This window comes from Eumetopias jubatus, unplaced genomic scaffold (genome assembly GCF_037043125.1).
Source record: "Eumetopias jubatus isolate StellerSeaLion01/CBP00866 unplaced genomic scaffold, mEumJub1_p1.0 scaffold_4, whole genome shotgun sequence".
Lineage (NCBI taxonomy): Eukaryota > Metazoa > Chordata > Mammalia > Carnivora > Otariidae > Eumetopias > Eumetopias jubatus.
In genome coordinates this window covers 105,761,812-105,787,051 of record NW_028274810.1, presented here as the reverse complement: position 1 = coordinate 105,787,051, position 25,240 = coordinate 105,761,812, and the positions used below count along the sequence as shown (strand labels likewise).

At 56.2% G+C, this 25,240-nt stretch overlaps 1 protein-coding gene and 1 long non-coding RNA gene across 6 annotated transcripts; one reads left to right on the top strand and one right to left on the bottom strand.

The window, feature by feature from the left end:
* The first annotated feature begins 1,859 nt into the window (after positions 1–1,859).
* Positions 1,860–12,840, top strand: TNFRSF14 (TNF receptor superfamily member 14). Of its 4 annotated transcripts, XM_028108205.2 has the most exons (9): positions 1,860–1,970; positions 7,096–7,254; positions 7,931–8,039; positions 8,492–8,647; positions 9,688–9,843; positions 9,992–10,082; positions 10,837–10,997; positions 11,968–11,999; positions 12,290–12,840. In XM_028108205.2, the coding sequence occupies exons 2-9, from the start codon at positions 7,186–7,188 to the stop codon at positions 12,362–12,364; spliced, it is 849 nt and encodes a 282-aa protein (XP_027964006.1). In that variant the 5' UTR covers positions 1,860–1,970; positions 7,096–7,185; the 3' UTR covers positions 12,365–12,840. The 4 variants fall into 4 exon arrangements, with proteins under 4 accessions (XP_027964006.1, XP_027964005.1, XP_027964008.1 ...); XM_028108204.2 differs by lacking the exon at positions 1,860–1,970 and having other exon boundaries at positions 6,883–7,254; XM_028108207.2 differs by lacking the exon at positions 1,860–1,970 and having other exon boundaries at positions 6,884–7,254; positions 8,597–8,647.
* LOC148164573 (uncharacterized) lies at positions 4,734–24,595 on the bottom strand. 2 transcript variants are annotated; one of them, XR_015768027.1, is made up of 3 exons: positions 24,124–24,595; positions 7,490–15,271; positions 4,734–5,408 (listed from the first exon to the last, which is right to left on the bottom strand). It is a non-coding gene; the product is annotated as an uncharacterized LOC148164573 (long non-coding RNA). The 2 variants fall into 2 exon arrangements; XR_015768028.1 differs by lacking the exon at positions 4,734–5,408 and having other exon boundaries at positions 6,894–15,271.
* Positions 24,596–25,240: the final 645 nt, after the last annotated feature.

Here is a 25,240-nt window from a genome sequence, read left to right as displayed (position 1 = left end):
AGCGAAGGATGCCTGACTTTTTTCAGGAGGCAGGGAAACAGGGCACGCGGGCAGGATTTGTTCAATGCACATCATAGGTCCTCCTGGCTGGGCTGTGGGCGTGTGCACCGTGTGGAGGCCTGTGTGTGTGGGTGTCGGGATCCTTTGGCACATCGGCCTCCCAGAATTACCCCCAGGTGATCAGCATTCGCCTGAGAAAGAACGCTTTGTTCCCCGTGCAGTGAGTCTACCTGAAGAACGCGAACACTGGTCCACGCCCTGCAGTCGGACCCCCGGGCATGTGCCCACGCCATGAGGTTGGGGGATTGCCTGTGACAGCGTGGGAATGCTCCCGGGGGGCACCGTGGGCGGCGGTAGGTCGCAGCTTGCATGGGGTTTGGGCTGTGTTGGGGGATTGGGGCTGTGTGTGCCTTGAGTGCAGCTAGGAGCTGGGAAATCCATGACCGGGAGTCTTAGTGTTACAGGACCTTTGTCCCCTTAGTGCCCGTGGTTCGTGGTCACGCCGCTTCGAAGAATGAAGAGGTGGACCAGACGAAGAGTGGCAAAGTGGAGTTTATTGACATACTGCAAAGCTCCTGGAAAGGAAGGGGACCCGAGAGGGTTGCCATTTTGGCTTTCAAATTTAGGGGTTTTATTTTTTATTTATTTAATTTTTCAAAGATCCCATTCATCTCTTTGAGCGAAAGCGAGAGAGAGCATGAGCAGGGGGACGGAAGAGGGAGAAGCAGACTCCCCTGAGGAGCCCGACCCCATCCCAGGACCACTGGAGATCCTGGGATCATGACCTGAGCTGAAGGCAGACGCTTAACGACGGAGCCACCCAGGCGCCCCGCCCCTGGGGGTTTTTATAAGCTCTTTTGAGAAACTCTCTTGAGCATCCTGAGAGTGGTCCCCTGAGGACTGGCCGCTAAGGTGTGCCAGTCAGGGTTGGATCACGCCCTCCACCTATGAGGTTATCGTGCATGTGTTGCTGGTCTCGTGGGGGCTGACCTCTGGGAGACTACCTGCCCCAACCTGTGACAGCGACCGAGGTTTCATGGTCAGTAGTTTTGTTTCGTGATGTGTTGTAAATGTCGCTCCTGCAGAGGCTGCTGGACAGGAAGCTGCCGTGGTCTTGTCTAAGCTGTAAACGGGATGCTCGTAAGGTTTTGTCTCGGCTGTCCCGGCGTCCTGTTTTCTTGCTGGGGACCCCGGCCCCGACGACCTACGTGTCCGACAAACTGATACTAACACTCCTTGCCCATGTCATAAGCGGAACAGAGTGAGGCAGAGGCCGTGTGACAAGCCACAGGGTTAGCTGATGGCTGGGGGGCCTGATGTGGTTCTGTTTTGGCTGAGTGCACACCTGGTGCGCCCTTGTCGAAGCTGACACGCTGTGACGTCACTGGGTTCACCCAGAGAACCCCAAGCCCCAGTTCTCCACGATGCGAGGCTTCCTCCACCTCATGTGTCCCAGGGGGCCTGCGCTGTGTGCCTGCCGCTGGGGACACAGCAGTGACAAGGGATGGAGCTCCTGGTCCTCAGGAGCTCACCTTCTGGTGGGAGGTCGCCCTGGATCGTGTGCCCCCAGATTCACGCGTGCAAGTTCTGACTCCTGATGTGGCTGCACCTGGAGACAGGGCTTCTAGGAGGTAGATAGGGCCACACGACATCATACGGGGGCCCTGATCCCACAGGGCTGCTGCCCCGAAGAGGAGGAGGAGGGTGGCCTGGGCGGCTCAGTCAGCTAAGTGTCCAACCCTTGATCTCATCTCGGGTCTTCGGTTCAAGACCTGCCCTGGCTACAGGCTGGGCGTGGAGCCAGCTCAAAAACAAACCAGAGGAGGAGACAGCTGAGACCTCTCTTCCTGTGTGTACACAGAGGAAGGCTGTGGGGGACACGCACGGTGGCAGTGTCTGTGATCCAAGGAGAGAGGCCCCGTGATCTCAGACTTCCAGTTCCGGAACCGGGAGAAACAGATGTGTGTTGTGTAAGCGCCCCCCCCCGCCCCCACCCAGCCAGAGGCACGAGGCCCCAGAGAGTGGGGAGGGGCAGACGTGGCTTGATTTGTAGCTGGAAATGTACCCCAGCTGCTGCCTGGCAGTGGAGAGAGGGCTGAGGGTGGTGTGGAATGTTCCTGAGCCTTCTCCCCAAGCCCGGAAGGGGTTGGCCCGAAGTGGGGGGCAGCACACGGGGGGGGAAGCAGCACGCGGGGTGGGGGAGCAGCACCAGGGGGGAAGCAGCACGGAGGGGGGAGCAGCACGGGGGGGAGCACTCTGGCCTCCAGGCTCCGGTCTTGGGTGGGAGGAGCAGGCTCTTCCCATCGCTGGGGAGGAGCTGGTGAGGGACTGGGACGCACCAGGATTTGGGATGCCTGGGAGATGGGGGTCAGCGACTGATGCCCTGGTCTGGAGCTTGGGGGAGACCATCCCCCAGTTCTGCTCCCAGGAGCCGGCCCCTCAACCTCTGGGGAGCCCCCAGGCTCCCCGCACACCCTCTGGCCCTCCTCTGACCCTCAGCCGTGCATCCTTCCCCTCTGCCACGGGCATGAGGCCATGCAGTGGGGTCCGCTCTGCCCACCCTCCCCTCCTTGGTGACAGTAGGAACTGCCTTCTGCAGGCTTCCCACCTCCGAGCATCACCCGTGTCCCCTCTAGAGCCCCACCCTCCCCCTCTGCAGCCTGCCCCCTGCCTCTCATGCCTCCCACCTGGCCTGCCTCTGGAGCCTGCTCATCAGCCCCCTGTCTGTCCAGTCCACCCTCCGCACCAGCCTGAAGACGGCACGGTCGCCCTGCAGGAGCAGGCCTCGGCCGCTGTGCCGGCCCCCCGCCTCACCAAGAATGGACGCCAGGCACTGCCCGTCCGCATCGCTCAACCTACGCTCTTTCTCAGAGACACCCTTCCCCACCCGGTCCCCCTCCCAGGGCTCCGCCGCATCCTTCGTCCCACCTGGCACCTGCCTCCCTCACTAAGCAGGTGCCCACCACATGACTGATCTCTGGCTTTTAGATGTGGCTCCCTCCTTAGACCTGGAGCCCCACGAGGGCGAGGACAGGCCGCTTTGCCTCTGAACCCACTGTCCAGCCTGGAGCTCACACAGAGCAGGGGGGGCTGAGGCTAGCCCGAATGCCGAGGAGAGGAGGGCGTGCCCCGGCGGCGGGGTCTCGGGATGACCCTGCTCCCGCTCTCCGAGGTCCGGCTCAAGCCACCTCCATCTCTCTCCTACCCCTCAAGACCCTGGAAATCTGTCTCAAGAAGAAAGGGGAAATGTGACTGGGGGATTCGCAGAGTCCCCGTGCACTGTCTTGACCGGGAGGTCTCAGGGAGGCAGTGGGATCCTCAGGGTAAGGCACCCAGCTTGAGCCCTGTGGGTCTCTGGGTACGACTCGGGCTGAGTCAGGAGAGTCCCAGAGGGGCGTCCCAGGGCCGAGGTCACATGGGCCTGTGGGAGCAGAGGCCCCAGGGTGTGGGCTCACTTCACCCACCAGGGAGCCTCAGACATGCTGATTTCTGGGGGCCCAGCGTGAGGAAGGGGAGGGCCACACCCAGCAGGTGACAGGCAGCGAGGGGGACACCTGGGGGGGTGGAGGGCCCTGTCGCCGGCCTCCTCCTTCTGGGTCACCTCCTCAGTGATGAATCAGGTATTCTTGCACTGTCACTTCCCCTGGTGCCCGGGATCTCCTGTCCAGGGTCCCTGGGAAATGGAATTAGGGAGTGACCGTGAGGTGGCTGCTGGCCAGTCCTGGCCAGTGGGACCCTTCGCCACCTCCATCAGGAGGAGCATGGCAGGAGTTGGGGAGTCAGTGCGGGTGTGGCAGGAGGCAGAGGGGTGTTGGCACCCCCACACCCTGCCTTGGGTTCCTGAGTGTGCTCTGAGACACATGTGTGCTGCTGGCGTTCCTAGAACATCCTAGAATACTTCCCAATGCAGGTGAGGGCTGAGTGGAGGGTGCAGAGAGGGCGGCCCTTCCCCTTCATTGGACACCCCCCTTAGGCAGGAGGATATAAGCACACATAGGCAGCAGGGTGCGGGAACCATCTAACGCAGGCTGCCGGTGTGGGGACAGAGCCAGTACTGCTGGGGGTCTCATGGGGGCTCCCATGCCCCTGGGTCCGGCCTGATCCCATCCTGCCTCGGGGCCCTGTTGTCCATGGGACCAGGCTGCTAGACCTGGGGGACGATGGTCGCCCTGGGGTGGCCGGAGCGGCAGGTTCCGCACAGGGGTCAGACGGCACTCATGTCCAGGTATTGAAGGCAGGAAGAGCAGAAAGAGGAAGGAGTCCACACAGCCCACCAGGGAGGGAGGAATCTGGGACCACCCGCAGCTCCAGGACCCAGGAGTGCACCCCCCAGAGGCCAGGGCTGGTCCTGTGAGGAGGGGGCTAGGCCCCCACGAGGGAGGCAGCCCATTTCCGGGACACCCCCAGAAGGAGGAGCGCGAGGTCAAGGACTCCTCTCCTGCGTCCTTAGCATCTCCCTCCAGTGCTCCTGCTGCTGGAGCCTAAAGCAAGCTGCAGGCAAAGGAGGAAACCCGTCGGCCACCCCAGGCCCAGCCCCGCAGAGCCGCAAGGTGGCCGGGCAGCTGGGGGACAGTGAGAAAGCAGCGGGCCCACTGATGCCCTCGGTGACTTACTTTACAAAGGCGACCGAGGCCTGGGAGCGGGGCCTGGGGCTTGGACTGGGTGATGAGAGGAGAGAGCAGCCCCCGCCCCTGGGCCCGCCCCCCCGCCCCCCCCGCCCCCCCCCCCGAGCGCCAGCCTCTCCGAGTGGGTGGGCATCAGCACGCGCATTGCAGAGGTGGGGTCTCACCCACAGGCCGAGTCCCAGGTCAGAGTCCCACAGGACTGCGTCCCCCTGCACGCCTCGCTCCGGGACGCTGCTCATTGCTCAGGAGGACCGGAGGTGCTCACGAGGCCTCTTCCCTCCCAGCGGGCATGGGGTCGGCCTCGGCTGGCGGGGCAAGAGCCGGCAGGCCCCAAGAGCATCAGGCACGCCCCCTGGCCTCTTTGAGCAAGGAGGGGCGGGTCCAGACCATCTGCGAGGGTCGCCCTGCTCAGCTAGTTCAACCCAGTGCCCCCAGGACGGGCGTCTTGACTCTCCTGCACACCCCCTTGCGCCCCAGCCTCGCTGGGCCCAGACCATGCGGCAGAGGGAAGGTCTCCAGGAAGGGTCCCGGCAGAACCTGCAGGCGACATTAGCCAGCGGCCACGCACGGGACACGAAGCTGCCCCGTAGGTGCTGCTCGGGTGGATGAACGAGTGGGATATCGGGCACATCTCCTCAGGCCGGGGCGCGTCCCTTACAGAGTCAGACTTGGTAACGGGGCCGCACACCCACGCTGGACTTCATCTGTCCAATGACTTGTCAAATGACATCCAGTGACCGTGTGGAAATGAGAAAGGCAGAGGGCAGCCGTCCTCTTGTGTTCCTGGTGACAATGAGGGGAAACCATGGTGACCGTCCTGGGTGGGGGCTCCCTCTGACAGGCCCTCAGGTGTGGGGGGCATGGCCCGTGCCCACGGGAGTCTTGTGGGGGCTCCCAAGCCCCTGGGTCCCGCCTGACCCCTCTCCTGCCTCGGAGGCTGGGCTGGGCTGGTCATCCCAGGGACGGTGGTCAGAGCGCTTCTGAGCACTGGGCAGCCCCCACTCCAGCCCCGTGACTTCACCCCTGCCTGCTTCCTTCCCTGGCACCCAGGCTGTCCTCCTCGGTATCCGCTGGAAGTGGGATTAGGTAGTGACCCCAGGGCCAGTGGCGCCAAAGTCAGGACAAGGAAGGGGCTCGAGGTCCATCTGGGCTGGGCGACCGGAGATCAGCTCACGGAAGGGGGGGGTTCCTGGGTCTGGTGAGGGCTGGACCTCGGGGTCTGAGGGGAACGTGCCCGGGGCCCTCGGAGCTGGACACGCACATGAGGGTCGGGATGGGTCTGCTGGGAGGGAAGCCGCCACGGTTAATTGACGTGCAGCCTCACAGATGAGGGAAGTCAGAGGGTGCCATGCCCATCACATGAGCCCCGGGGCTGAAATGTGACGTGGGAGCCACGGGGCTCCGAGGGAGACTCCCCAGGACACTTCCCATTTGAGGCGCCAGCAGGGGTGCGCTGCCTCTCACCAGCCCCAAGCCTGTGTCAGGGCACCAGGCGTGCAGGGGTCCCCCATGCAGGGCCACCAGCTCTGCGGACAGCGGTGGTGTTGGGAAGCCCGGGTTGGGGGAGCCCCTTCCGGATGGGGAGATTAGGGTTTGGGTCTGAACACAGTTCGCACCCCAGAGACCCTGGGCCAGACCCTGTTGCTTTCTGAGCCCGTTGACCCATCTGTGAAATGGGAGCAAGAATTAACCAGCCCAGCCCCCTCCCAGGGACAGGTGGGGTGTGGACCCAGCGGGTGGGGCTCAGGGAAGGCAAAGCGTCACCCCCTCCCTCACTCCCACCATGGGTCGGGGGAGGGGGGCGGACTGAGGGTGCTCCCCTCCCCCAGCCTCCAGAGGTCTGGGGAGAGACCCCTTCTGCAGAGCTGTGCTCAGGAATGTGTAGGTGGAAACCAGCCCTCCCCAGTCCCAGCCAGAGGGCACTGCGTGGGGGGACGGGGTTCCTTTGGGGGGACGGTCACCCTGCTTCAGCCGACGCTGTGACAGGGAGCAGGAAACCAGGAGGGCTCCTTATGGCCTTGGTGCTGGAGGGAAGCAGCTGGGTGACTCCCTGGGCGTCAGAGCGGCAGGGGAAATGCAGATGCACGATTCTGGGGGGGGGCACCCGGCTCTAGAGGAAAGTCAGGGGGGCTGCTGAGGGACAGGGGGGAGGCCAGGAGAGCTTGCTCAGCCAGAACTTAGCGGGGCAGGAGGAACGGAGCCCGAGGCTGTCTGTGTGGTTCCCGCCTCCGGCCTTTGTATACCCCTCCCCTTGGCGAGCACTTCTGCTTTGCCGGGCAGCTCCCGCCTCCTGCTCAGCCAGCCCCGCACCCCTCTCCCGCCCGTCGCTGTGGGGTCCTGTGGGGTCCTGGCCCCTGGCAGCCTGGCTCCCACAACGGCAGATATTGGGAGACGGAACTGAGGCCCAGTTCCGATCGGAATAGCCTCCCCCATCGGGCCACCGACAGTTTCTCTTTCCCTTTCCTTTTAGAGAAGGCAGGTTCCGGGTTGAGTGTGAGCTCGACCGGCTGGCGGGGGTCCTGGGACAGCGGCTGGGGAATGAGGGGTCCTGAAGAGGGACATGGAGCCTCTTCGAGGCTGGGAGCCGCCCCCCTGGAGCCTGACACCCAAGGCTGATGCCCTGAGCCAGGTGAGTCCCCCGAGCCTGCGTGTGCGTCTGCGTGTCTGTGTCCCAGGTGTCCCCAGTCCTGGCCCCTGGGTGTGCTCCTGCCCTCTCTGCGGACCCTGCCCTGGGCCATACCCACTTCCTGTCTCACGTGGGCTTTTGTCTCCCAGCACTGTCCCTCTGGGCTGAGCCAGCCCCTGGCACCCAGTCCCCTGGTCCCCGAGGGTGGGGGAGTAGAGTGCCAGGAAGTCATACCCACCAGCCGGGGAAATGCTCCTCTCCTCTGTGGACACCCTTCCCTTGCCACCCTTTTCAGGGCCCGCAGGACAGCCCCACACGGCAGGAGGCTGCTCTTGGAAAGCAGGCGGTCAGGGAACCCCACCCATCTCCTCCACCCTCCGCCTGCAGCCTGGCTGATAGTTGATAAGATAACTCCTTACTTGTGCACAGAGGGCGGTTCCATGACCCTGCTGGGCCGGCTGCTCCCACACTGGAACCAGGTTCCCCGGATAGCCCCCCTCACCCCCAGGCCCAGAGCCACCTGTGTCCCCTGCTGGGCCGGTGACTCCTCCAGCCATCCCTGCTCTGACCCTGTGGTTCCCCAAGGGCTGTTGCTGCCCCATTTCACAGAGGGTGAGCCTGAGGCCCCAGGGGCCGCCCTGGCAACTGCTCTCCTCCATGCGGATCCTGTCTCCTGCAGGCCCTGTACCTGCTCCTCCTGGGGTCCCTCCCCTGTGCCCTGGCCATGGCCCCGTGCAAAGAGGAAGAGTACCCAGTAGGGTCCGAATGCTGTCCCAAGTGCAGCCCAGGTACGTGCATCTCTGGGGGGACCCACCCCTTCCCTGCCTGGGGCCAATACCTCAGCTCATGCTCCACTCCCTGGGGCCATCTGAACCCCCCGGGGGCAGGGGCACAAACAGGGGAGGGCTGAGTGCCTCCCCCCACCCCCAGCTTTGACTCTTCCTCCCAAGACCCTCTCAGCTGCAGTGCACAGGGATGTGGTCTGGGGACCCAGCCGGCCCATTTATGGCCAGAAGCTGGGGCCCAGAGCCGGCATGGGGCACAGTCATGCCCACATGCACCGGGACATTCCCACTCCCCCCGGCCCCCTGCCAGAGCTGGCTCCCTGGTGAGAGGCAGCAGGACAAGATGTGCCGTGTGGAGCACAGCTCAGGTGCCTTTCAGTGTCGGGGGGGGGTGTCCTGCCTGCTGGGGGCTTCCAGGCAGCAGGTCGGGTGAGCGCCCACAGGGCTCTCCCCAGGCCCAAGTGACACAGCCGCTCTGGGCACAAGTTACCGGGTGAAGGAGGCCTGTGGGGAGCTGACTGGCACGCTGTGTGTTCCCTGTGACCCCGGGACCTACACAGCCCACCTAAATGGCCTGAGCGAGTGTCTGCAGTGCCGCGTGTGCGACCCAGGTAAGGGCCCTGTGGCCGTAGCCGCCACCCCCCTCGGGGCCCACGTCCTGCTGCAGCGGTGCACCCACGGGGCCAGGACCGGCTGTGCCTTGCCCCGCCTGCTGGGCCTGGGGGACTGGACCTTGTCCGCCCACAGTGTGCAGGGTCTCAGGACTGCAGCCCCCACACCACACCCCTGAGGGCCCCTACTCATGGCCCAGCACTCGGACCCTCGCCTTCTTCCTGCCAGGTGGTCTGGGGTGGAGGGACCCCAGGAGGAAAGGCAGGACCCAGGAGAAGGCTGCAGTGCTTTTGGGTCCAGCCAGGTGGGGGTGAGGGCTTGGAGCCTCGGGCTCACCCACAGATCCTCGATGCCCTGAAGAAAGCACCTGTTTTATCGGGCTGAGGTTGAGGTACAGATGGCAGACGAGCCTGTCCCTCAGCAGGGGCTCGGGGGTGAGCCCAGGCCCAGCACGACCCCGCCGCCACTGCCAGCTCGTTCCGTCGCTGCCCTCTGCCTAGCCTGCTTGCAGCATGGGACCCTGCCCGAGGTGGGGCAGCTTCAGGTGTGGGTGGCCTAGGGCTGGGACCTGCCTTCAGGGACTGCCCCATGGTTGACTGTGGTTCTCGCTTCCTGTGTGGGCCCCGCGGGTACAAGGCTGTTTCCCCATCAGTCGGCTCCTCTCCTGAGGACACCCTTCCACCACCCTCCTGACAGCTGGCCCCTGCTCCTTTTCCAGCCCCTGGTGCTGCGGCTCAGGTCCCTCAGAGCCCCAAGGGACACACCCTGTGCCCAGCAGGAACAGGCCCGGGTCAGGCTGGGCAGGGCATACACTTGGCCCGGTCCTCGGGCAGGAGCACAGCTGGACCCAGACACACACACCAGGCTGCAAAGCTGGGCTGGGGGGCCGGTCACTAACCTGTCCCCAGGCCCCCGGCAGGAGCCCAGAGGCCTGCGGCTGCTGTCCAGGCCTCTGCTTGGTCTCCTCCTGGGACGGGGCGCTCAGCACTGGCCATAGGAGCCCGTACGGCTGCTCTCAGCTCCTTCTCTTGGGTCCCAGCCATGGGCCTGGTGATCAGGCAGGAGTGCTCCCGAAGAGAGAACACTGTGTGCGTCTGTGACCAGGACCACTTCTGCGTCAGTGAGAATGGGGACGACTGTGCCGAGTGCCGTCCGCACACACTCTGCAGACCTGGCCAGAGGGTGCAGGCCAGAGGTGAGCTGCAGACCCTGGGCGCCCCGACTCCCTGGTCTCTGCTCAGCGGCAGAGCTGAGTGGCACCCCCTGAAGAGACAGACCCCAGACCCAGCTTCTCTCCTGGCCTGGGCCCCTGCTCCCCTCTGCCCAGCCCTCTCATTTCTTAGGCACCAAGTGGCACGACAGGGTGTGTGAAGACTGCCCTCCCGGGACCTTCTCAGCCAGTGGGACCCTGGAGGAGTGCCAGCCCTGGAGCACGTAGGTGATCCTGGGGTGGTTTCAGCCCCATGTCCCCAGGAGGGGCTCCTCCATGCTCCCCTGGCAGATAAGGGCCCTCCTCCAGTGGAAACTCCAGGGATCCCCCTCTGCTGCTCCCCATCATGTGCCGGCCTCCAGGAGAGAAGCTGGTGGACCCCGTGGCTCACACCCCCTATCACGGTAGCTGCTGCGAGCTTCCTGGAGGCCAAGGATGGATCTTCTCTCCTGGGGCAGATCTGGAGGGAGCTGATGCCCCGATTCCTGGGGCCCCTGTGGTTCTGGGGTGTCCCCAGATGCCAGGGCTGTGGGGGGCTCCCAGTGACTCTGGAGTCAGGGGAAGGCTGTCAGGGAGGTTCTCAAAGTGAGGACCTTGTTCTTCCTGTGACAGAACCCCCTGAATGCCCATCCCCGGGTCCTGGGGAGAGCCTGGGGTGACTAGATGTGGCCGACATCCTGCCTGTTGTCCCTCTCCTCTGTCTGCCACACTGGCTCTGAGGTTGCGCCCCCCTGACCAGGGCTCTCTGTGCCCTGTCTCCTCGGACCCCGTCCCCGCCCCTCTCCCTGGGCATCCCTGTTTACCCACCTCTTCCTTCCCTCCCTCCGTCTGCCTGTAGTGGTGAGGCCTGAAAGGAGGCCAGACCCGAGCTCCCACCCGGAGCCACCGGAGCGGGCTGTGCCCCGGGCCCTCCCGGCTCTGAGCGCCGGGCCCCGCGCCCGAGCTGCCCCGGACCCTCCCGGCTGCTCTCTCTCCTAGGTGTAGCGGCCCTTTCGAGACACAAGCTGACCCTGGGACCAGCAGCTCAGATGTCACGTGTTCGTCCTGGGGCCTTTATGCTTTTGTGAGCAGTCTCATCTTAGTGGGGCTCTGTGTCCTCACAGTCCTCGGGGTGAGGATGAAAAACCGACGGTCGCCTGGTGAGCACGGTGCTGGGTCCCATCAGGGCTTGGGGCCCAGCAATGGTGTCTCCCCGCTCTCTCCCTCTCAGTGGCGGGGGAGGCGGCCGGCACGAGCGTCTCCGGGACTCCTTGGCTCCTCTCAGGGGGTCTGTGCCGGCCTGGGGATGTGAGCTTCCCACTGAGTGGGAGTCCTGATGTCATGGGCTCTCTGGGGGCGGAGGGCCGGGAGGACAGGGCCCCCTGCTCCGGGAGCCCCCTGCCGCCCCCATGCTCACCCCCCACCACGGACCCCCAGTCCCCGTCTGCCCTCAGGGGCAGAGAAGCACCGGGCAGGCTGCAGACAGGTGGGGGAGCACGGGGGGGCGGTTGGAGGGGCAGCAGTAGGCCTCCGCGGGCGAGGCCGAGTGCCCCCACGAGGCCACATAGCATTCATCCATTCCGCCCCTGCCCACTGACCCGCCTGCTGTGGGCTCCACATCTGGGCCAGGCCCCAACCCTGTAGACCCAGCTCTGGCCCTTGGGGAGCCCCGGGCATGCCCGTCAGGGAGCAGGCACTCAGCAAAGAAGTCCAGATGGGGACGGTCGCCCACCTTCTCGGGCTACTGTCAGCTAACGTGTCCTGGGTCCTCACACCGGGGCCCCCAGGCTGCAGGCAGGTCTCAGGGTCCCAGGCTCTGAGCGATTCTGGGGTACCTGCTCCCTGAGGGGTGGGGGACCCTCCTCTGTGAAGTGCTCACTCCCTTTCCCTGGATGACCATCACTGGAGTGAGTTAGGGACAGGCTTTGGCAGCTGGGGACTCAGGCAGGAGGTGCCCCATGTTGGCCCATGTCCTGGGCCCTCTGCTGGGCAAGTCCAGCAAGGAGTCTTGTCTACATGGGTTTGGCCTGTCCCCCAGGGGGTCCTTCTCTCAGGGAGAGCCATAGCGGGAGAAGCCGGAGCTCGGGTCCCTCCAGCCCCCGTCACTGTGACAGTGTCTCTGTTTTGCAGGGGGATCCACCAAGGCGAGATTATTTCACCAGGTATCACTGACCGTTCCCACCCGCCCCCGACCCACTGGAGGTGATGCTGTTGGGTGGGTGGGGGTCCCAGTTCTCGGAGGGCCCTGAGTCCTTAGTGTAAGGCCAGGCCAACTTGGGAAGGGAGGCCCCAGTCCTCCCCTTAGAAACCCAATGACCCTGAGCACTACAAGGCCCCCCGCTGGACACAGGGCGGCCAGGCTCACCAAGAAAGACACTTAAATTCCAGCCCCGAAGGCGCTAGTGAGGCGCTAGTCCCATCACAGAAGGGGATGCTGGGTCTGTCCATCCAGGTCCCGCCGGCCCCACCGGATGTCACCACAGTGGCTATGGAGGAGACAGCGTCCGTGTCCCCCAGGAGGGAATGACCCACTCACGGATCGATGGCTCCAAGAGGCAAGTGCCTGAGCCGTCTTGGGCTGTGCCTGCTAGAAGCTGCCAGGCCCCCATGGGCAGAATGTGGACTGTCTCTGGGCTCGCTTCACACTCTACCCAGCACAGGAAGACCGGCCACTGCTCAGGGGTCCTGGGGACCCCGCACATCTCCTGTCCATTTCATTAGGGGCCCAGAGCCCTCCACTCACCTCTATGCTGTCCTCCTGAGGACATGGTCACAAGCCTCTCTTGGCTCCAAGCCCTGCCCACCCCCTAGCCCTCTGAGCCTCAGCTTGCCCATCTGTAGGATGGGCCTGCTAGCACCTACCTCATGGCTGAGATGACATGGGACGGACCACAAATGCGCCATGATATGAATGACCAATAGGAATGATTTCTAAATGGGACTGGTTTGCTCAACAAATCAAAATTGTTTTTTAATTTGCCATTAAAAAGTATACTTTACAGATGCTTTGAGAGTATGTGAATATCCTGTTTCTCCTGAAACTTCCACCCACTGATGAGTGTTGCCTGAACAGCGAGTTTTGAGGGTTTCCAGATGGTGGTGTGACCCCCCTCCTCCGCGTGCCGGCGAGTCAGCATCCGTGGACAGAGCTTCCCTGTGCCCTTTAGGCCCGTCACGCGGTGCCTCATGCTTCCTATTTCAACAGTGCGTTCTAATACGTTACTGTCATAATTCTGGGCGCTCACACGGTCCCAGATTTGTCTTACAAGACGCCCTTCAACTCGTTTCTGAGCCACAGTTCCTACTCTGTCCCTGAGAATCCTCAACCCAGTCACATCCCAGTGACAATGAGCACAGCAGGCCCACACGCTGGCTTCTAAGATGTTCTCCATCAAAACCACCGAGCTGTTCACAGGAGCAGCTTGTCCCCGGCCAGGGCCTCAGGAAGGGGTCACGTACAGGACAGGCTCCCAGTGCAACCTCCCTTCAAACAACATTCCCAGTGTTAGATGCGGCCGCTCTAACCATCACCCATCAGCCCAAAGCGCATCTGCCCAAAGCGCCCCCAGAGGGTCCCACCTGAGGGTCATGACCAAGTCCACATACGTCACTGTCCTGCCTGCCCACAGCCACTGCGGCCACCACAACACCTCATCCCAGTGTCTAAACAGCGTGAGGTTGGGCAGTGAGGACCACCGCGATGTCTTGGGGCACCTGGACCAGCGTGCCTGGCGCGGGTGCCCTTGGGCTCACCGGTGCAGGCTGACGGCCAGGCTCACCAAGAAGGACACTTAAATTCCAGCCCAGAAGGTGCTAGTGAGGCGCTAGTCACATCACAGGCATTTCCTAACCTTTGAAAGCACCACAGAATTCAACATGTGACATCCCCCCAAACGCATTTTTACAAACAGCACATGCAGTGACTTGGCTCCGAGCCCTCACCACATTTTAGCCCTTTTGAGTCCTTCTGCATATTTCCTGCCCCCATTCTACCAGGCGCCTTTTTTTGAGAAACACAGATCCAAGGGTTTTAACACGGCCACGGAGGAATGCCCAAAGGACTCCAGAGACCAGCCCAGAGCCTCTGCCAGGAGCTCAGGAATATGGGGGGAGGAGGGGGGAGGCGACAGGGGGTCGGGGACCGAGGGGGCTGGGTCCTCAGCATCAGCGCGAACCCACTGTGTGCACACTGCCCACGACACACATCCCTGACAGCGGCATCCGCGGGCTCTTTATCGATGTATTTATTTTGCGTTCCTGAGACGTGGCCCCTCTTCGCCAATCCGGGAGTGAACCGGTTGGAGGTTTCTGGAGGGAAGTCATGGGATAGGGTGGGGCAGGCTGCCCCCTGCCCCAAGGCACTCAACCCACAGCCCACCCTGAGCCTGCCAGGCCCACCTCCCAGCCTTTGCAAGCCTTTCCCGGCGTCCTCCCTTCTCCTGCCGCCCTCGGAGCCCCGAGCCCTCAGTGGCTGCCCACCCCGCAGGCCTGAGCCTGCTGCCCCTCGGCAAACCCCACCCTTCCTCCTCGTGACCACCTCACGAGTCTATTTCTGCTTCCACCCCACCCCCTCCAGCCCTTCCCTGGTCCATGGTTTTGAGGGAGTGAAGTAGGGCCACCCAGGCCGGTGATCCTGAGTGCATCAGCAAGTAGCTCTTTCTGCTCCCAGCACCCTTCCCTCCGGCCAGAGGAGGCCAGAGCTTGGGGCGCCCTGCCAGCCCGGTGGGTCCTTTCTCTGCAGCCGAGCTCGTGTGGGCGGGAATCAAGACAGGCATCTCCTTGCAGGATCCCCGACCCTGGCACCGCCGCCCTGTGGGTCCCAACTGTGGGGAAACTGAGACCAGGGTTGCTGGAGTGTGCCTCCCTGCTCCCTCAGTCCCTGGCTGAGTCCTGAGCCCCTCCCTTCCAGTGCTGGGGGTACACTGAGCCCCATGCCCTTGAGGAATGTGCTCTCATCCGGCAGCTCTGGGTTCTGAGGGGTAGGGCTCCTGGGGCCCAGGGGAGGGGGAGGGGGCTTCCTCCAGCAACACAGCAAGAGTCCTGCTGAGCTGGTACTGCGGCTCCTGGGGCCAACAGGCTGGGAGGGAGGAGAGTAGTCTGGTCCTGGCGGGCGTCCTGGCCGCTGATGAGGTCTTACCCGGCACCTAGGCCGTCCTCACGCATCCTTCAGAACTCCAGGTCCTGCTGTGGCAGACGGTGGCTAGGTGCCGTCGTGGTAACATCCTAGAACTCTTCTTGACCCAGGGGGCGCGGGGGGGGTGGGAGGGGAGGAGCGACCCCAGGAGGCTCCTGCGCCTGCAGGAGCAGCTGGGGACTGCATCCGGGAAGCAGGTGGTGCTCGCAGCCAGCCCTGTCACCATCCTGCCCAGGTCTGCCCTTAGCCGACAGGCCCGGTGGGGCAGGGAGGGGCCACACCGGTGGTCAACTGCAGACCCTACAACGAAAGGCAGACCTTGCAGGTGGAGGCTAGTATTTCGCTACCCCAGCGCGAGCAAGGAAAGCTTCCTCCTACCCAGCAACAGCCCAGCCAATGAGAGACAGTCCCAGCCCAGCCAATGAGAAATAATCACAGCCCAGCCAATGAAAATTCACTACGTTTCAGACTGTTTCTTTGCCCCGGAGGTTTTGTTTATGAGAGCCTCTCCCAGCTTCCGCTTTCCTGTAGGAAGGAACACCCTCTGCTTTGGTCTCTGCTTTGCTCTCTGCACTTGCAGAGTTTTGTTTTGCTTTGTTTTTTTAGTTTTTTTTTTTAAAGATTTTATTTATTTGACAGAGAGAGACACAGTGAGAGAGGGAACACAAGCAGGGGGAGTGGGAGAGGGAGAAGCAGGCTTCCCGCCGAGCAGGGAGCCCGATGTGGGACTGGATCCCAGGACCCTGGGACCATGACCTGAGCCGAAGGCTGACGTGTAACGACTGAGCCACCCAGGCGCCCTATGCACTTGCAGAGTTTTTTCTTTTAAGATTTTATTTATTCATTTGCGAGAGAGACAGAGAGAGAACAAGCAGGGGGAGAGGCAGAGGGAGAGGGAGAAGCAGACTCCCCGCCGGGCAGGGAGCCGGACGCAGGACTCGATCCCAGGACCCTTGGGATCATGACCCGAGCCGAAGGCAGACGCTTAACCATCTGAGCCACCGAGGCGCCTTCACTTGCAGAGTTTTGCTGTAGCTCGCTGGTCGCGGATTGCAACTCTCGGATTTCTATTCCCAAATAAACCCATTTTTTTCTGGTAAAATAACTGGCAGTTTTATTTTTTAACGTTAATAGATTGAATCAACAAGGGTTGAATGCAAAGTTGTAAAACAACTGAAAAATAATGAACAAAATTATATTTCAAATGAATAAAACAACCACCAAGAAAAACTAACCTACTTTGGAGAATGGTATTTTTGCAACTTTGGAGAATGGTTTTTGGACTAAAGAAAAAAATAATTGCAAGCAAACACTAAACTCGTTAGTTGGCAGGATTCTCACAATGGCAGCAATCCCGAGACAAGGGTCTGTGTCTTCTAGGACTGAGCCAGTGAGCAAATAAGTTCTGGACAAAGGAAGCTGGGCTCCTGTCAGGAACAGAGGGGGATGCACACTGTGGTTTGTCTGGAACTGGAGCTCTCGGTGTGAACTTGTGTTTACGTGTCTCTCAATGCATCTGCGTGTGTGGTACACATGAGTGTAGAGAGGCATGGGTGCACACTTTCTAAATCATTCCCTGTGAAATCCTGGAAACAATGATGCTGCAGTGACAAATAGCATCCCCACTCATGTTGGGTTCTAAAGGTAAGATGGTGGAGGATCCGGGGACCCTAATTTCATCTGGTCCCTGGAATTCAGCTAGATAGCTATCAAATCGTTCTGAACACTTGCAAACTGAACTGGAGATCTAATAAAAGAATTGCTGCAATTCTACAAATAAAAAAGCGACCACTTTTTGCAAGACATAATGACAAGATGGAAGAACTCACCCCAAAAAAGAACAAGAGGCAGTACCGACTGCCAAGGACCTAATCAACATGGACTTTAGTAAGATGTTGGAACTGGAGTTCAGAATGATGATTATAAAGATACTAGCTGGGCTTGAAAAAAGCATAGAAGGCACTAGAGAATCCCTTACTGGAGAAATAAAAGAACTAAAATCTAACCAAGTTGAAATCAAAAGGGCTATTATTGAGATGCAATAAAAAATGGAGGCTCTAACTGCTAAGATAAATGAGGCAGAAGAGAGGGTCAGTGATATAGAAGACAAAATGTTGGAGAATAAAGAAACTGAGAAAAAGAGAGATAAACAAGTACCGGAGCATGAGGGCAGGATTCGAGAGATCGGTGATACCATGAAGTGGAACAATATTAGAATCACTGGGGTCCCAGAGGAAGAGGAAAGGGGGTGGGCAGAAGGTATATTGGAGCAAATTATAGCTGAGAACTTCCCTAATCTGGGGAAGGAAACAGGCATTCAAGTCCAGTAGGCATAGAGAATCCCCCTCAAAATCAATAAAAATAGGTCAACACTTCGACATATAATAGTGAAGCTTGCAAATTTCAGAGATAAAGAGAAAATCCTGAAAGCCGCTCTGGACAAGAGGTCCTTAACCTACATGGTTAGAAACATAGGGTTAGCAGCAGACCTATCCACAGAGACCTGGCAGGCCAGAAAGGACTGGCATGATATATTCAAGGCACTAAACGAGAAAAATTCGCAGCCAAGAATACTTTAACCAGAAAGGCTGTCTTTCAGAATAGAAGGAGAGATAAAGAGCTTCCAGGACAAAGAGAAACTAAAAGAATTTGTGATCACTAAACCAGCCCTGCAAGAAATATAAGAGAGGATCCTCTAAGTGAAGAGAGAGCCTGAAAGTAACAGCGCAGAAAGGAACAGAAACAATATACAGAAATAGTGACTTTACAGGTAATACAATGGCACTAAATTCATCTCATTCAATAGTTACTCTGAATGTAAATGGGCTAAATGATCCAATCAAAAGACATAGGGTATCAAATTGGATTAAAAAAAAGCAAGACGCATCGATTTGCTGTCTACAAGACACTCATTTTAGACCCAAAGACACCTCCAGACTGAAAGTGAGTGGGGAGAGAAACACTTATCATGCTAACAGACATCAAAAGAAAGCTGGGGTGGCAATCCTTATATCAGACAAGTTAGATTTTAAACCAAAGACTGTAGTAAGAGATGAAGAAGGACACTATATCATACTTAAAGGGTCTATCCAACAAGAAGATCTAACGATTGTAAATATCTATGCCTCTAACATGGAAGCAGTCAATTATATAAGCCAATTAATAACAAAATTAAATCAACACATTGATAATAATACAATAATAGTAGGGGACATAACACCCCACTCACAGCAACAGACAGATCATCAAAGCAGAAGATCAACAAGGAAACAAGGGCTTTGAATGACACACTGGCCCAGATGGACTTCACAGATATATTCAGACATTTCACCCTAAAGCAACAGACTACACATTCTTCTCGAGTGCAGTTGGAACATTCTCCAGAACAGATCACATACTGGGTTACAAATCAAGTCTCAACCGGTACCAAAAGACTAGGATCATTCCCTGCATATTTTTGGACCACAATGCTTTGAAACTGGAGCTCAATCACAAGAGGAAATTTGGAAAGAACTCAAATACATGGAGGCTAAAGAGCATCCTACTAAAGAATGAATGGGTCAACCAGGAAATTAAAGAAGAATTTAAAAATTTTATGGAAATAAATGAAAGTGAAAACACAGCTTTTCAAAATCTTTGGGATGCAGCAAAGGTGGTCCCAAGAGGAAAGTATATGGCAATACAAGCCTTTCTCAAGAAACAAGAAAAGTCTCAAGTACACAGCCTAACCCTACCCCTAAAGGAGCTGGAGAAGGAACAGCAGATAAAGCTTAAATCCAGCAGGAGAAGAGAATTAATAAAGATTAGAGAAGAAATCAATGAAATAGAAACAAAAGAACAGAGCAGATCAACGAAATGAGGAGCTGGTTCTTTGAAAGAATTAATAAGACTGATAAACCTCTAGCCAGACTTATCAAAAAGAAAAGAGAAATGACCTAAATGAAATCATGTATGAAAGAGGAGAGATGACAACTAATATCGAAGAAATACACACAATTATAAGAATATATTATGAGCAACTGTATGTCAACAAATTAGGCAATCTGGAAGAAATGGATGCATTCATAGAAACCTAAATTACCAAAACTGAAATAAGAAGAAATAGTAAACTTGAACAGACCTATAACGAGCAAGGAAATTGAAGAAGTAATCAAAAATCTCCCAACAAACAAGAGTCCAGGGCTGGATGGCTTCCCAGGGAATTCTACCAAACATTTAAAGAAGAATTCATACCTATTCTTCTGAAGCCGTTTCAAAAAATAGAAATGGAAGGAAAACATCCAAACTTATTCTATGAGGCCAGCATTACCTTGATCCCCAAACCAGACGAAGACCCCATCAAAAAGGAGAATTACAGACCAATATCCCTCATGAACATGGATGCAAAAATTCTCACCAAGATACTAGCCAATAGGATCCAACAGTACATTAAAAGGATTATTCACCACGACCAAGTGGGATTTATTCCTGGGCTGTAAAGGTGGTTCAACATCCTTAAATCAATCAGTGTGATACATCACATTAATAAAAGAAAGGACAAGAACCATATGATCCTCTCAATGGATGTAGAAAAAGCATTTGACAAAATACAACATCCTTTCTTGATTAAAACTCCACAGTGTAGGGATAGAGGGAATGTGCCTCAATATCATAAAAGCCATATATGAAAAGCCCACAGTGAATATCATCCTAAATGTGGAAAAACTGAGAACTTTTCCCCTAAGGTCAGGAACATGGCAGGAATGTCCACTCTTACCACTGTTGTTCAACATAGCACTGGAAGTCCTAGCCTCAGCAATCAGACAACAAAAATAAATAAAAGGCATCCAGATTGGCAAAGAAGTCAAACTCTCACCCTTCGCAGATGACGAGATACTCTGTGTGGAAAACCCAAAGATTCCACCCCATATTACTAGAACTCATACATAATTCAGCAAAGTGGCAGGATATAAAATCAATGCACAGAAATCAGTTGCATTTCTATGCACTAACAATGAGACAGAAGAAAGAGAAATTAAGGAGTTGATCCCATTTACAACTGCACCCAAAACCATACGATACCTAGGAGTAAACCTAACCAAAGAGGTAAAGGATCTGTACTATAAAAACTACAGAAAACTTATGAAAGAGATTGAGGAAGACACAAAGAAATGGAAAAACATTCCATGCTCATGGATTCAAGAACAAACATTGCTAAAATCTCTATGCTACCTAAAGCAATGTACACATTCAATGCAATCTCTATCAAAATACCATCAACTTTTTTCACAGAAATGGAACAAATAATCCTAAAATTTGTATGGAACCAGAAAAGACCCTGAATAGCCAAAGGAATGTTGAAAAAGAAAAGCAAAGCTGGTGGCATCACAATTCTGGATGTCAAGCTATATTACAAAGCTGTATTCATTCATTTTGTACCATACTGGCACAAAAACAGACACATAGATCAATGGAAGAGAATAGAGGGCCCAGAAATGGATCCTCAATTCTGGTCAACTCATCTTCGACAAAGCAGGAAAGAATATCCAATGGAAAAAAGACAGTCTCTTCAACAAATGGTGTTGGGAAGACTGGACAGCTACATGCAGAAGAAGGAAACCAGACCGTTTCCTTACACCTCACACAAGAATAAACTCAAAATGGATGAAGACCTAAATGCGAGAGAGCAATCCATCAAAATCCTAGAGGAGAACACAGGCAGCAACCTCTTCGACCTCGGCCGCAGCAACCTCTTCGACCTCGGCCACAGCAACTTCTTGCTAGAAACATCGCCAAAGGCAAGGGAAACAACACAAAAATGAACTATTGTGGGGCGCCTGGGTGGCTCAGTTGGTTAAGCAACTGCCTTCGGCTCAGGTCATGATCCTGGGGTCCTGGGATCGAGTCCCACATCGGGCTCCCGGCTCAGCAGGGAGCCTGCTTCTCCCTCTGACCCTCTCCCCTCTCATGCTGTTTCTCTCTCCCTCGCTCTCTAATAAATAAATGAAGTCTTTAAAAAAATGAACTATTGTGACTTTGTCAAGATAAAAAGCTTTTGCCTAGCAAAGGAAACAGTCAACAAAACCAAAAGACAACCACCAGAATGGGAGAAGATTTTTGCAAATGTTTTATCAGATAAGGGGCTAGTATACAAGATCTAAAAAGAACTTATCAAACTCAACACCCAAAAAACAAATAATCCAGTCAAGAAATGGGCAGAAGACATGAACATTTAGACATTTCTCTAAAGAAGACATACAAATGGCCAACAGACACATGAAAATGCTCAACATCACTCGGCATCAGGGAAATCCAAATCAAAACCACAATGAGTTACCACCTCACACCAGTCAGGATGGCTAAAATTAACAAGTCAGGAAATGACAGATGTTGGCGGGGATGCGGAGAAAGGGGAACCCTCCTACACTGTTGGTGGGAATGCAAGCTGGTGCAACCACTCTGGAAAACAGTGTGGAGGTTCCTCAAGAAGTTGAACATAGGGGCGCCTGGGTGGCTCAGTCGTTAAGCGTCTGCCTTCGGCTCGGGCATGATCCCAGGGTCCTGGGATCGAGCCCTGCATCGGGCTCCCTGCTCAGGGGGAGGTCTGCTTCTCCCTCTCCCACTCCCCCTGCTTGTGTTCCCTCTCTCGCTGTGTCTCTCTGTCAAATAAATAAATAAAACATTAAAAAAAAAAAAGAAGTTGAACATAGAGCTACCCTATATCCTTGGATATTTACTCCAAGGATACAGACATAGTGATTTGAAGGGGCACCTGCACCCCAATGTTCATAGCAGCAATGTCCACAATAGCCAAAGTATGGAAGGAGCCCAGATGTCCACCGAAGGATGAATAGATAAAGAAGATTTGCTGTATATATATACAATGGAATATTACTCAGCCACCAAAAAATGAAATCTTGCCATTTGCAACCATGTGAATGGAACTAGAGGGTATTATGCTAAGCAAAATTGTCGGTCAGAAAGACAAATACCATATGATTTCAATCATATGTGAAATTTAAGAAACAAAACAGATAAACATAGAAGGGAAGGAAAAATAAGATGAAAATAGAGAGGGAGGCAAACCGTAAGAGATGCTGAAATCTAGGAAACAAACTGAGGGTTGCTGGAGGGGAGAAGGGTGGGGGGATGGGGCAACCGGGTGATGGGCAGTAAGGAGGGCACGCGATGTGATGAGCACTGGGTGTTGTATGCAACTGATGCATCACTGACCTCTACCTCTGAAACTAATAATACACTATATTTTAATTAATTTAATTTAAATAAAATTAAATTAAATTTAAAAAATCCATTCAAAAAAAAAAAGAAGATAGTAGGAAGGGGAAAATGAAGGGGGGGAAATCGGAGGGGGAGACGAACCATGAGACTCTGAGAAACAAACTGAGGGTTCTAGGGGGGCGGTGGGGGATGGGCTAGCCTGGTGATGGGTATTAAAGAGGGCACGTATTGAACGGAGCACTGGGTGTTATACGCAAAAAATGAATCATGGAACACTGCATCAAAAACCAATGATGTAATGTATGGTGATTAACATAACATAATAAAATAAAATTAAAAACAAACAAACAAAAAACAAACCTGAAACTACAAAGCTAGATGAAGAAAACATAGGAGAAAATCTTTGCGAGCTTGAGTCAGGTAAAGATTTCTCAGATGAGGCATCAAAAGCACAATCCATATAAGAAAAAATTGACCAGTTTTATCGCATTAAAGTTAAAAACTTCTTTTCTTTGAAAGATGTTAAGAGAATAAACAGATAAGCCACAGACTTGGAGAAAATATTTGGAAGTCTGTATCTAATAAAGATTTGTATCCAGAACACATAAAGCAGTCTCAAAATGTGGTAAAAAACAAATAATCCATATTAAAAAATAAAAATAAAAAATAAAGAAATAAATCCATCCTCTGTAAAAATAATTTGGGTTTCTTGGGGCTGGGGCTGGGTAAGAACCAGATAGCTGGGAACATCCTGTTGGGCCAGAAATTAAGGGAGGGCTTATGGATTGACAGGGATATGTCAAAAAAATCCATAAGCCAGTATAAAGGGTCTCCGGCTGGAAAAATTTGGGACAATTTGGAGACCCGAATATATAAGAGTAATAGATTAAAACTAAGTGGGTAAAATTGGAACCATAAAGCCCTCCATGATGTTGATGCACAATGGACGCATGAATGAATGCATGATTTCAATTCATGATGGATGCATGAATGAATGAATGCATGATGTCAATGCATGATGGATGCATGAATGAATGAATGAATGCAAGGAGAATTCTCTTGCTTCCAGTCGAATGCCATTGTTCAGTCAAGAACAATGAAGAATGGAATGTTTATACAGCCTCACAGCATCTCCTCCAAACATGCTCATCCATACATGCAATCCTCGCTTCTCCCCATTTCCCAGAAAGTTTCAAGAGAAACAGGATATTTACATACTCTCAAATCATCCTGCCAAAGTATACTTTTTTTTTTTTGGTTTTAGTTGAGAGAGAGAGAAAGAGAGAGAGAGAGGGCGCCCATTAGCAGGGAGGAGGGGCAGAGGGAGAAGCAGACTCCCTGCTGAGCGGGGAGTCCGATGTGGGGCTCAATCCCAGGACCCTGAGATCATGACCCGAGCTGAAGGCAGACGCTGAACGACTGAGCCAGCCAGGCACCCGTCAAAGTATACTTTTTGATGACAAATTGAAAAACAAATTTTAATTTGTTGGGCAAACACAACTCCAATTTAGAAATTACTTCCCAATGTGACAGTCATTCATATCATGCTGCATTCACGGTCCGTCCAGTGTTGCCCAGCCCATGGTAGGTACTACAAGCCTGTCCTACAGGTGAGAAGCCGAGGCTCAAAGGGCTGGGGGTGAGGGGGGCTTGGAGTCAAAAGTGGCTCCTGGCCCCTGGAGGAACACTTCAGCTGCTGGTGGATATGACCTCCTGTCAATTTGCTCCCCCATACTGTGGGACCAGGGGACTGGGTGCCAGGGGCTGGCTCAGCCCAGAGGGACAGTGCTGGGAGACAAAAGCCCACGTGAGACAGGAAGTGGGTATGGCCCAGGGCAGGGTCCGCAGAGAGGGCAGGAGCACACCCAGGGGCCAGGACTGGGGACACCTGGGACACAGACACGCAGACGCACACGCAGGCTCGGGGGACTCACCTGGCTCAGGGCATCAGCCTTGGGTGTCAGGCTCCAGGGGGGCGGCTCCCAGCCTCGAAGAGGCTCCATGTCCCTCTTCAGGACCCCTCATTCCCCAGCCGCTGTCCCAGGACCCCCGCCAGCCGGTCGAGCTCACACTCAACCCGGAACCTGCCTTCTCTAAAAGGAAAGGGAAAGAGAAACTGTCGGTGGCCCGATGGGGGAGGCTATTCCGATCGGAACTGGGCCTCAGTTCCGTCTCCCAATATCTGCCGTTGTGGGAGCCAGGCTGCCAGGGGCCAGGACCCCACAGGACCCCACAGCGACGGGCGGGAGAGGGGTGCGGGGCTGGCTGAGCAGGAGGCGGGAGCTGCCCGGCAAAGCAGAAGTGCTCGCCAAGGGGAGGGGTATACAAAGGCCGGAGGCGGGAACCACACAGACAGCCTCGGGCTCCGTTCCTCCTGCCCCGCTAAGTTCTGGCTGAGCAAGCTCTCCTGGCCTCCCCCCTGTCCCTCAGCAGCCCCCCTGACTTTCCTCTAGAGCCGGGTGCCCCCCCCCAGAATCGTGCATCTGCATTTCCCCTGCCGCTCTGACGCCCAGGGAGTCACCCAGCTGCTTCCCTCCAGCACCAAGGCCATAAGGAGCCCTCCTGGTTTCCTGCTCCCTGTCACAGCGTCGGCTGAAGCAGGGTGACCGTCCCCCCAAAGGAACCCCGTCCCCCCACGCAGTGCCCTCTGGCTGGGACTGGGGAGGGCTGGTTTCCACCTACACATTCCTGAGCACAGCTCTGCAGAAGGGGTCTCTCCCCAGACCTCTGGAGGCTGGGGGAGGGGAGCACCCTCAGTCCGCCCCCCTCCCCCGACCCATGGTGGGAGTGAGGGAGGGGGTGACGCTTTGCCTTCCCTGAGCCCCACCCGCTGGGTCCACACCCCACCTGTCCCTGGGAGGGGGCTGGGCTGGTTAATTCTTGCTCCCATTTCACAGATGGGTCAACGGGCTCAGAAAGCAACAGGGTCTGGCCCAGGGTCTCTGGGGTGCGAACTGTGTTCAGACCCAAACCCTAATCTCCCCATCCGGAAGGGGCTCCCCCAACCCGGGCTTCCCAACACCACCGCTGTCCGCAGAGCTGGTGGCCCTG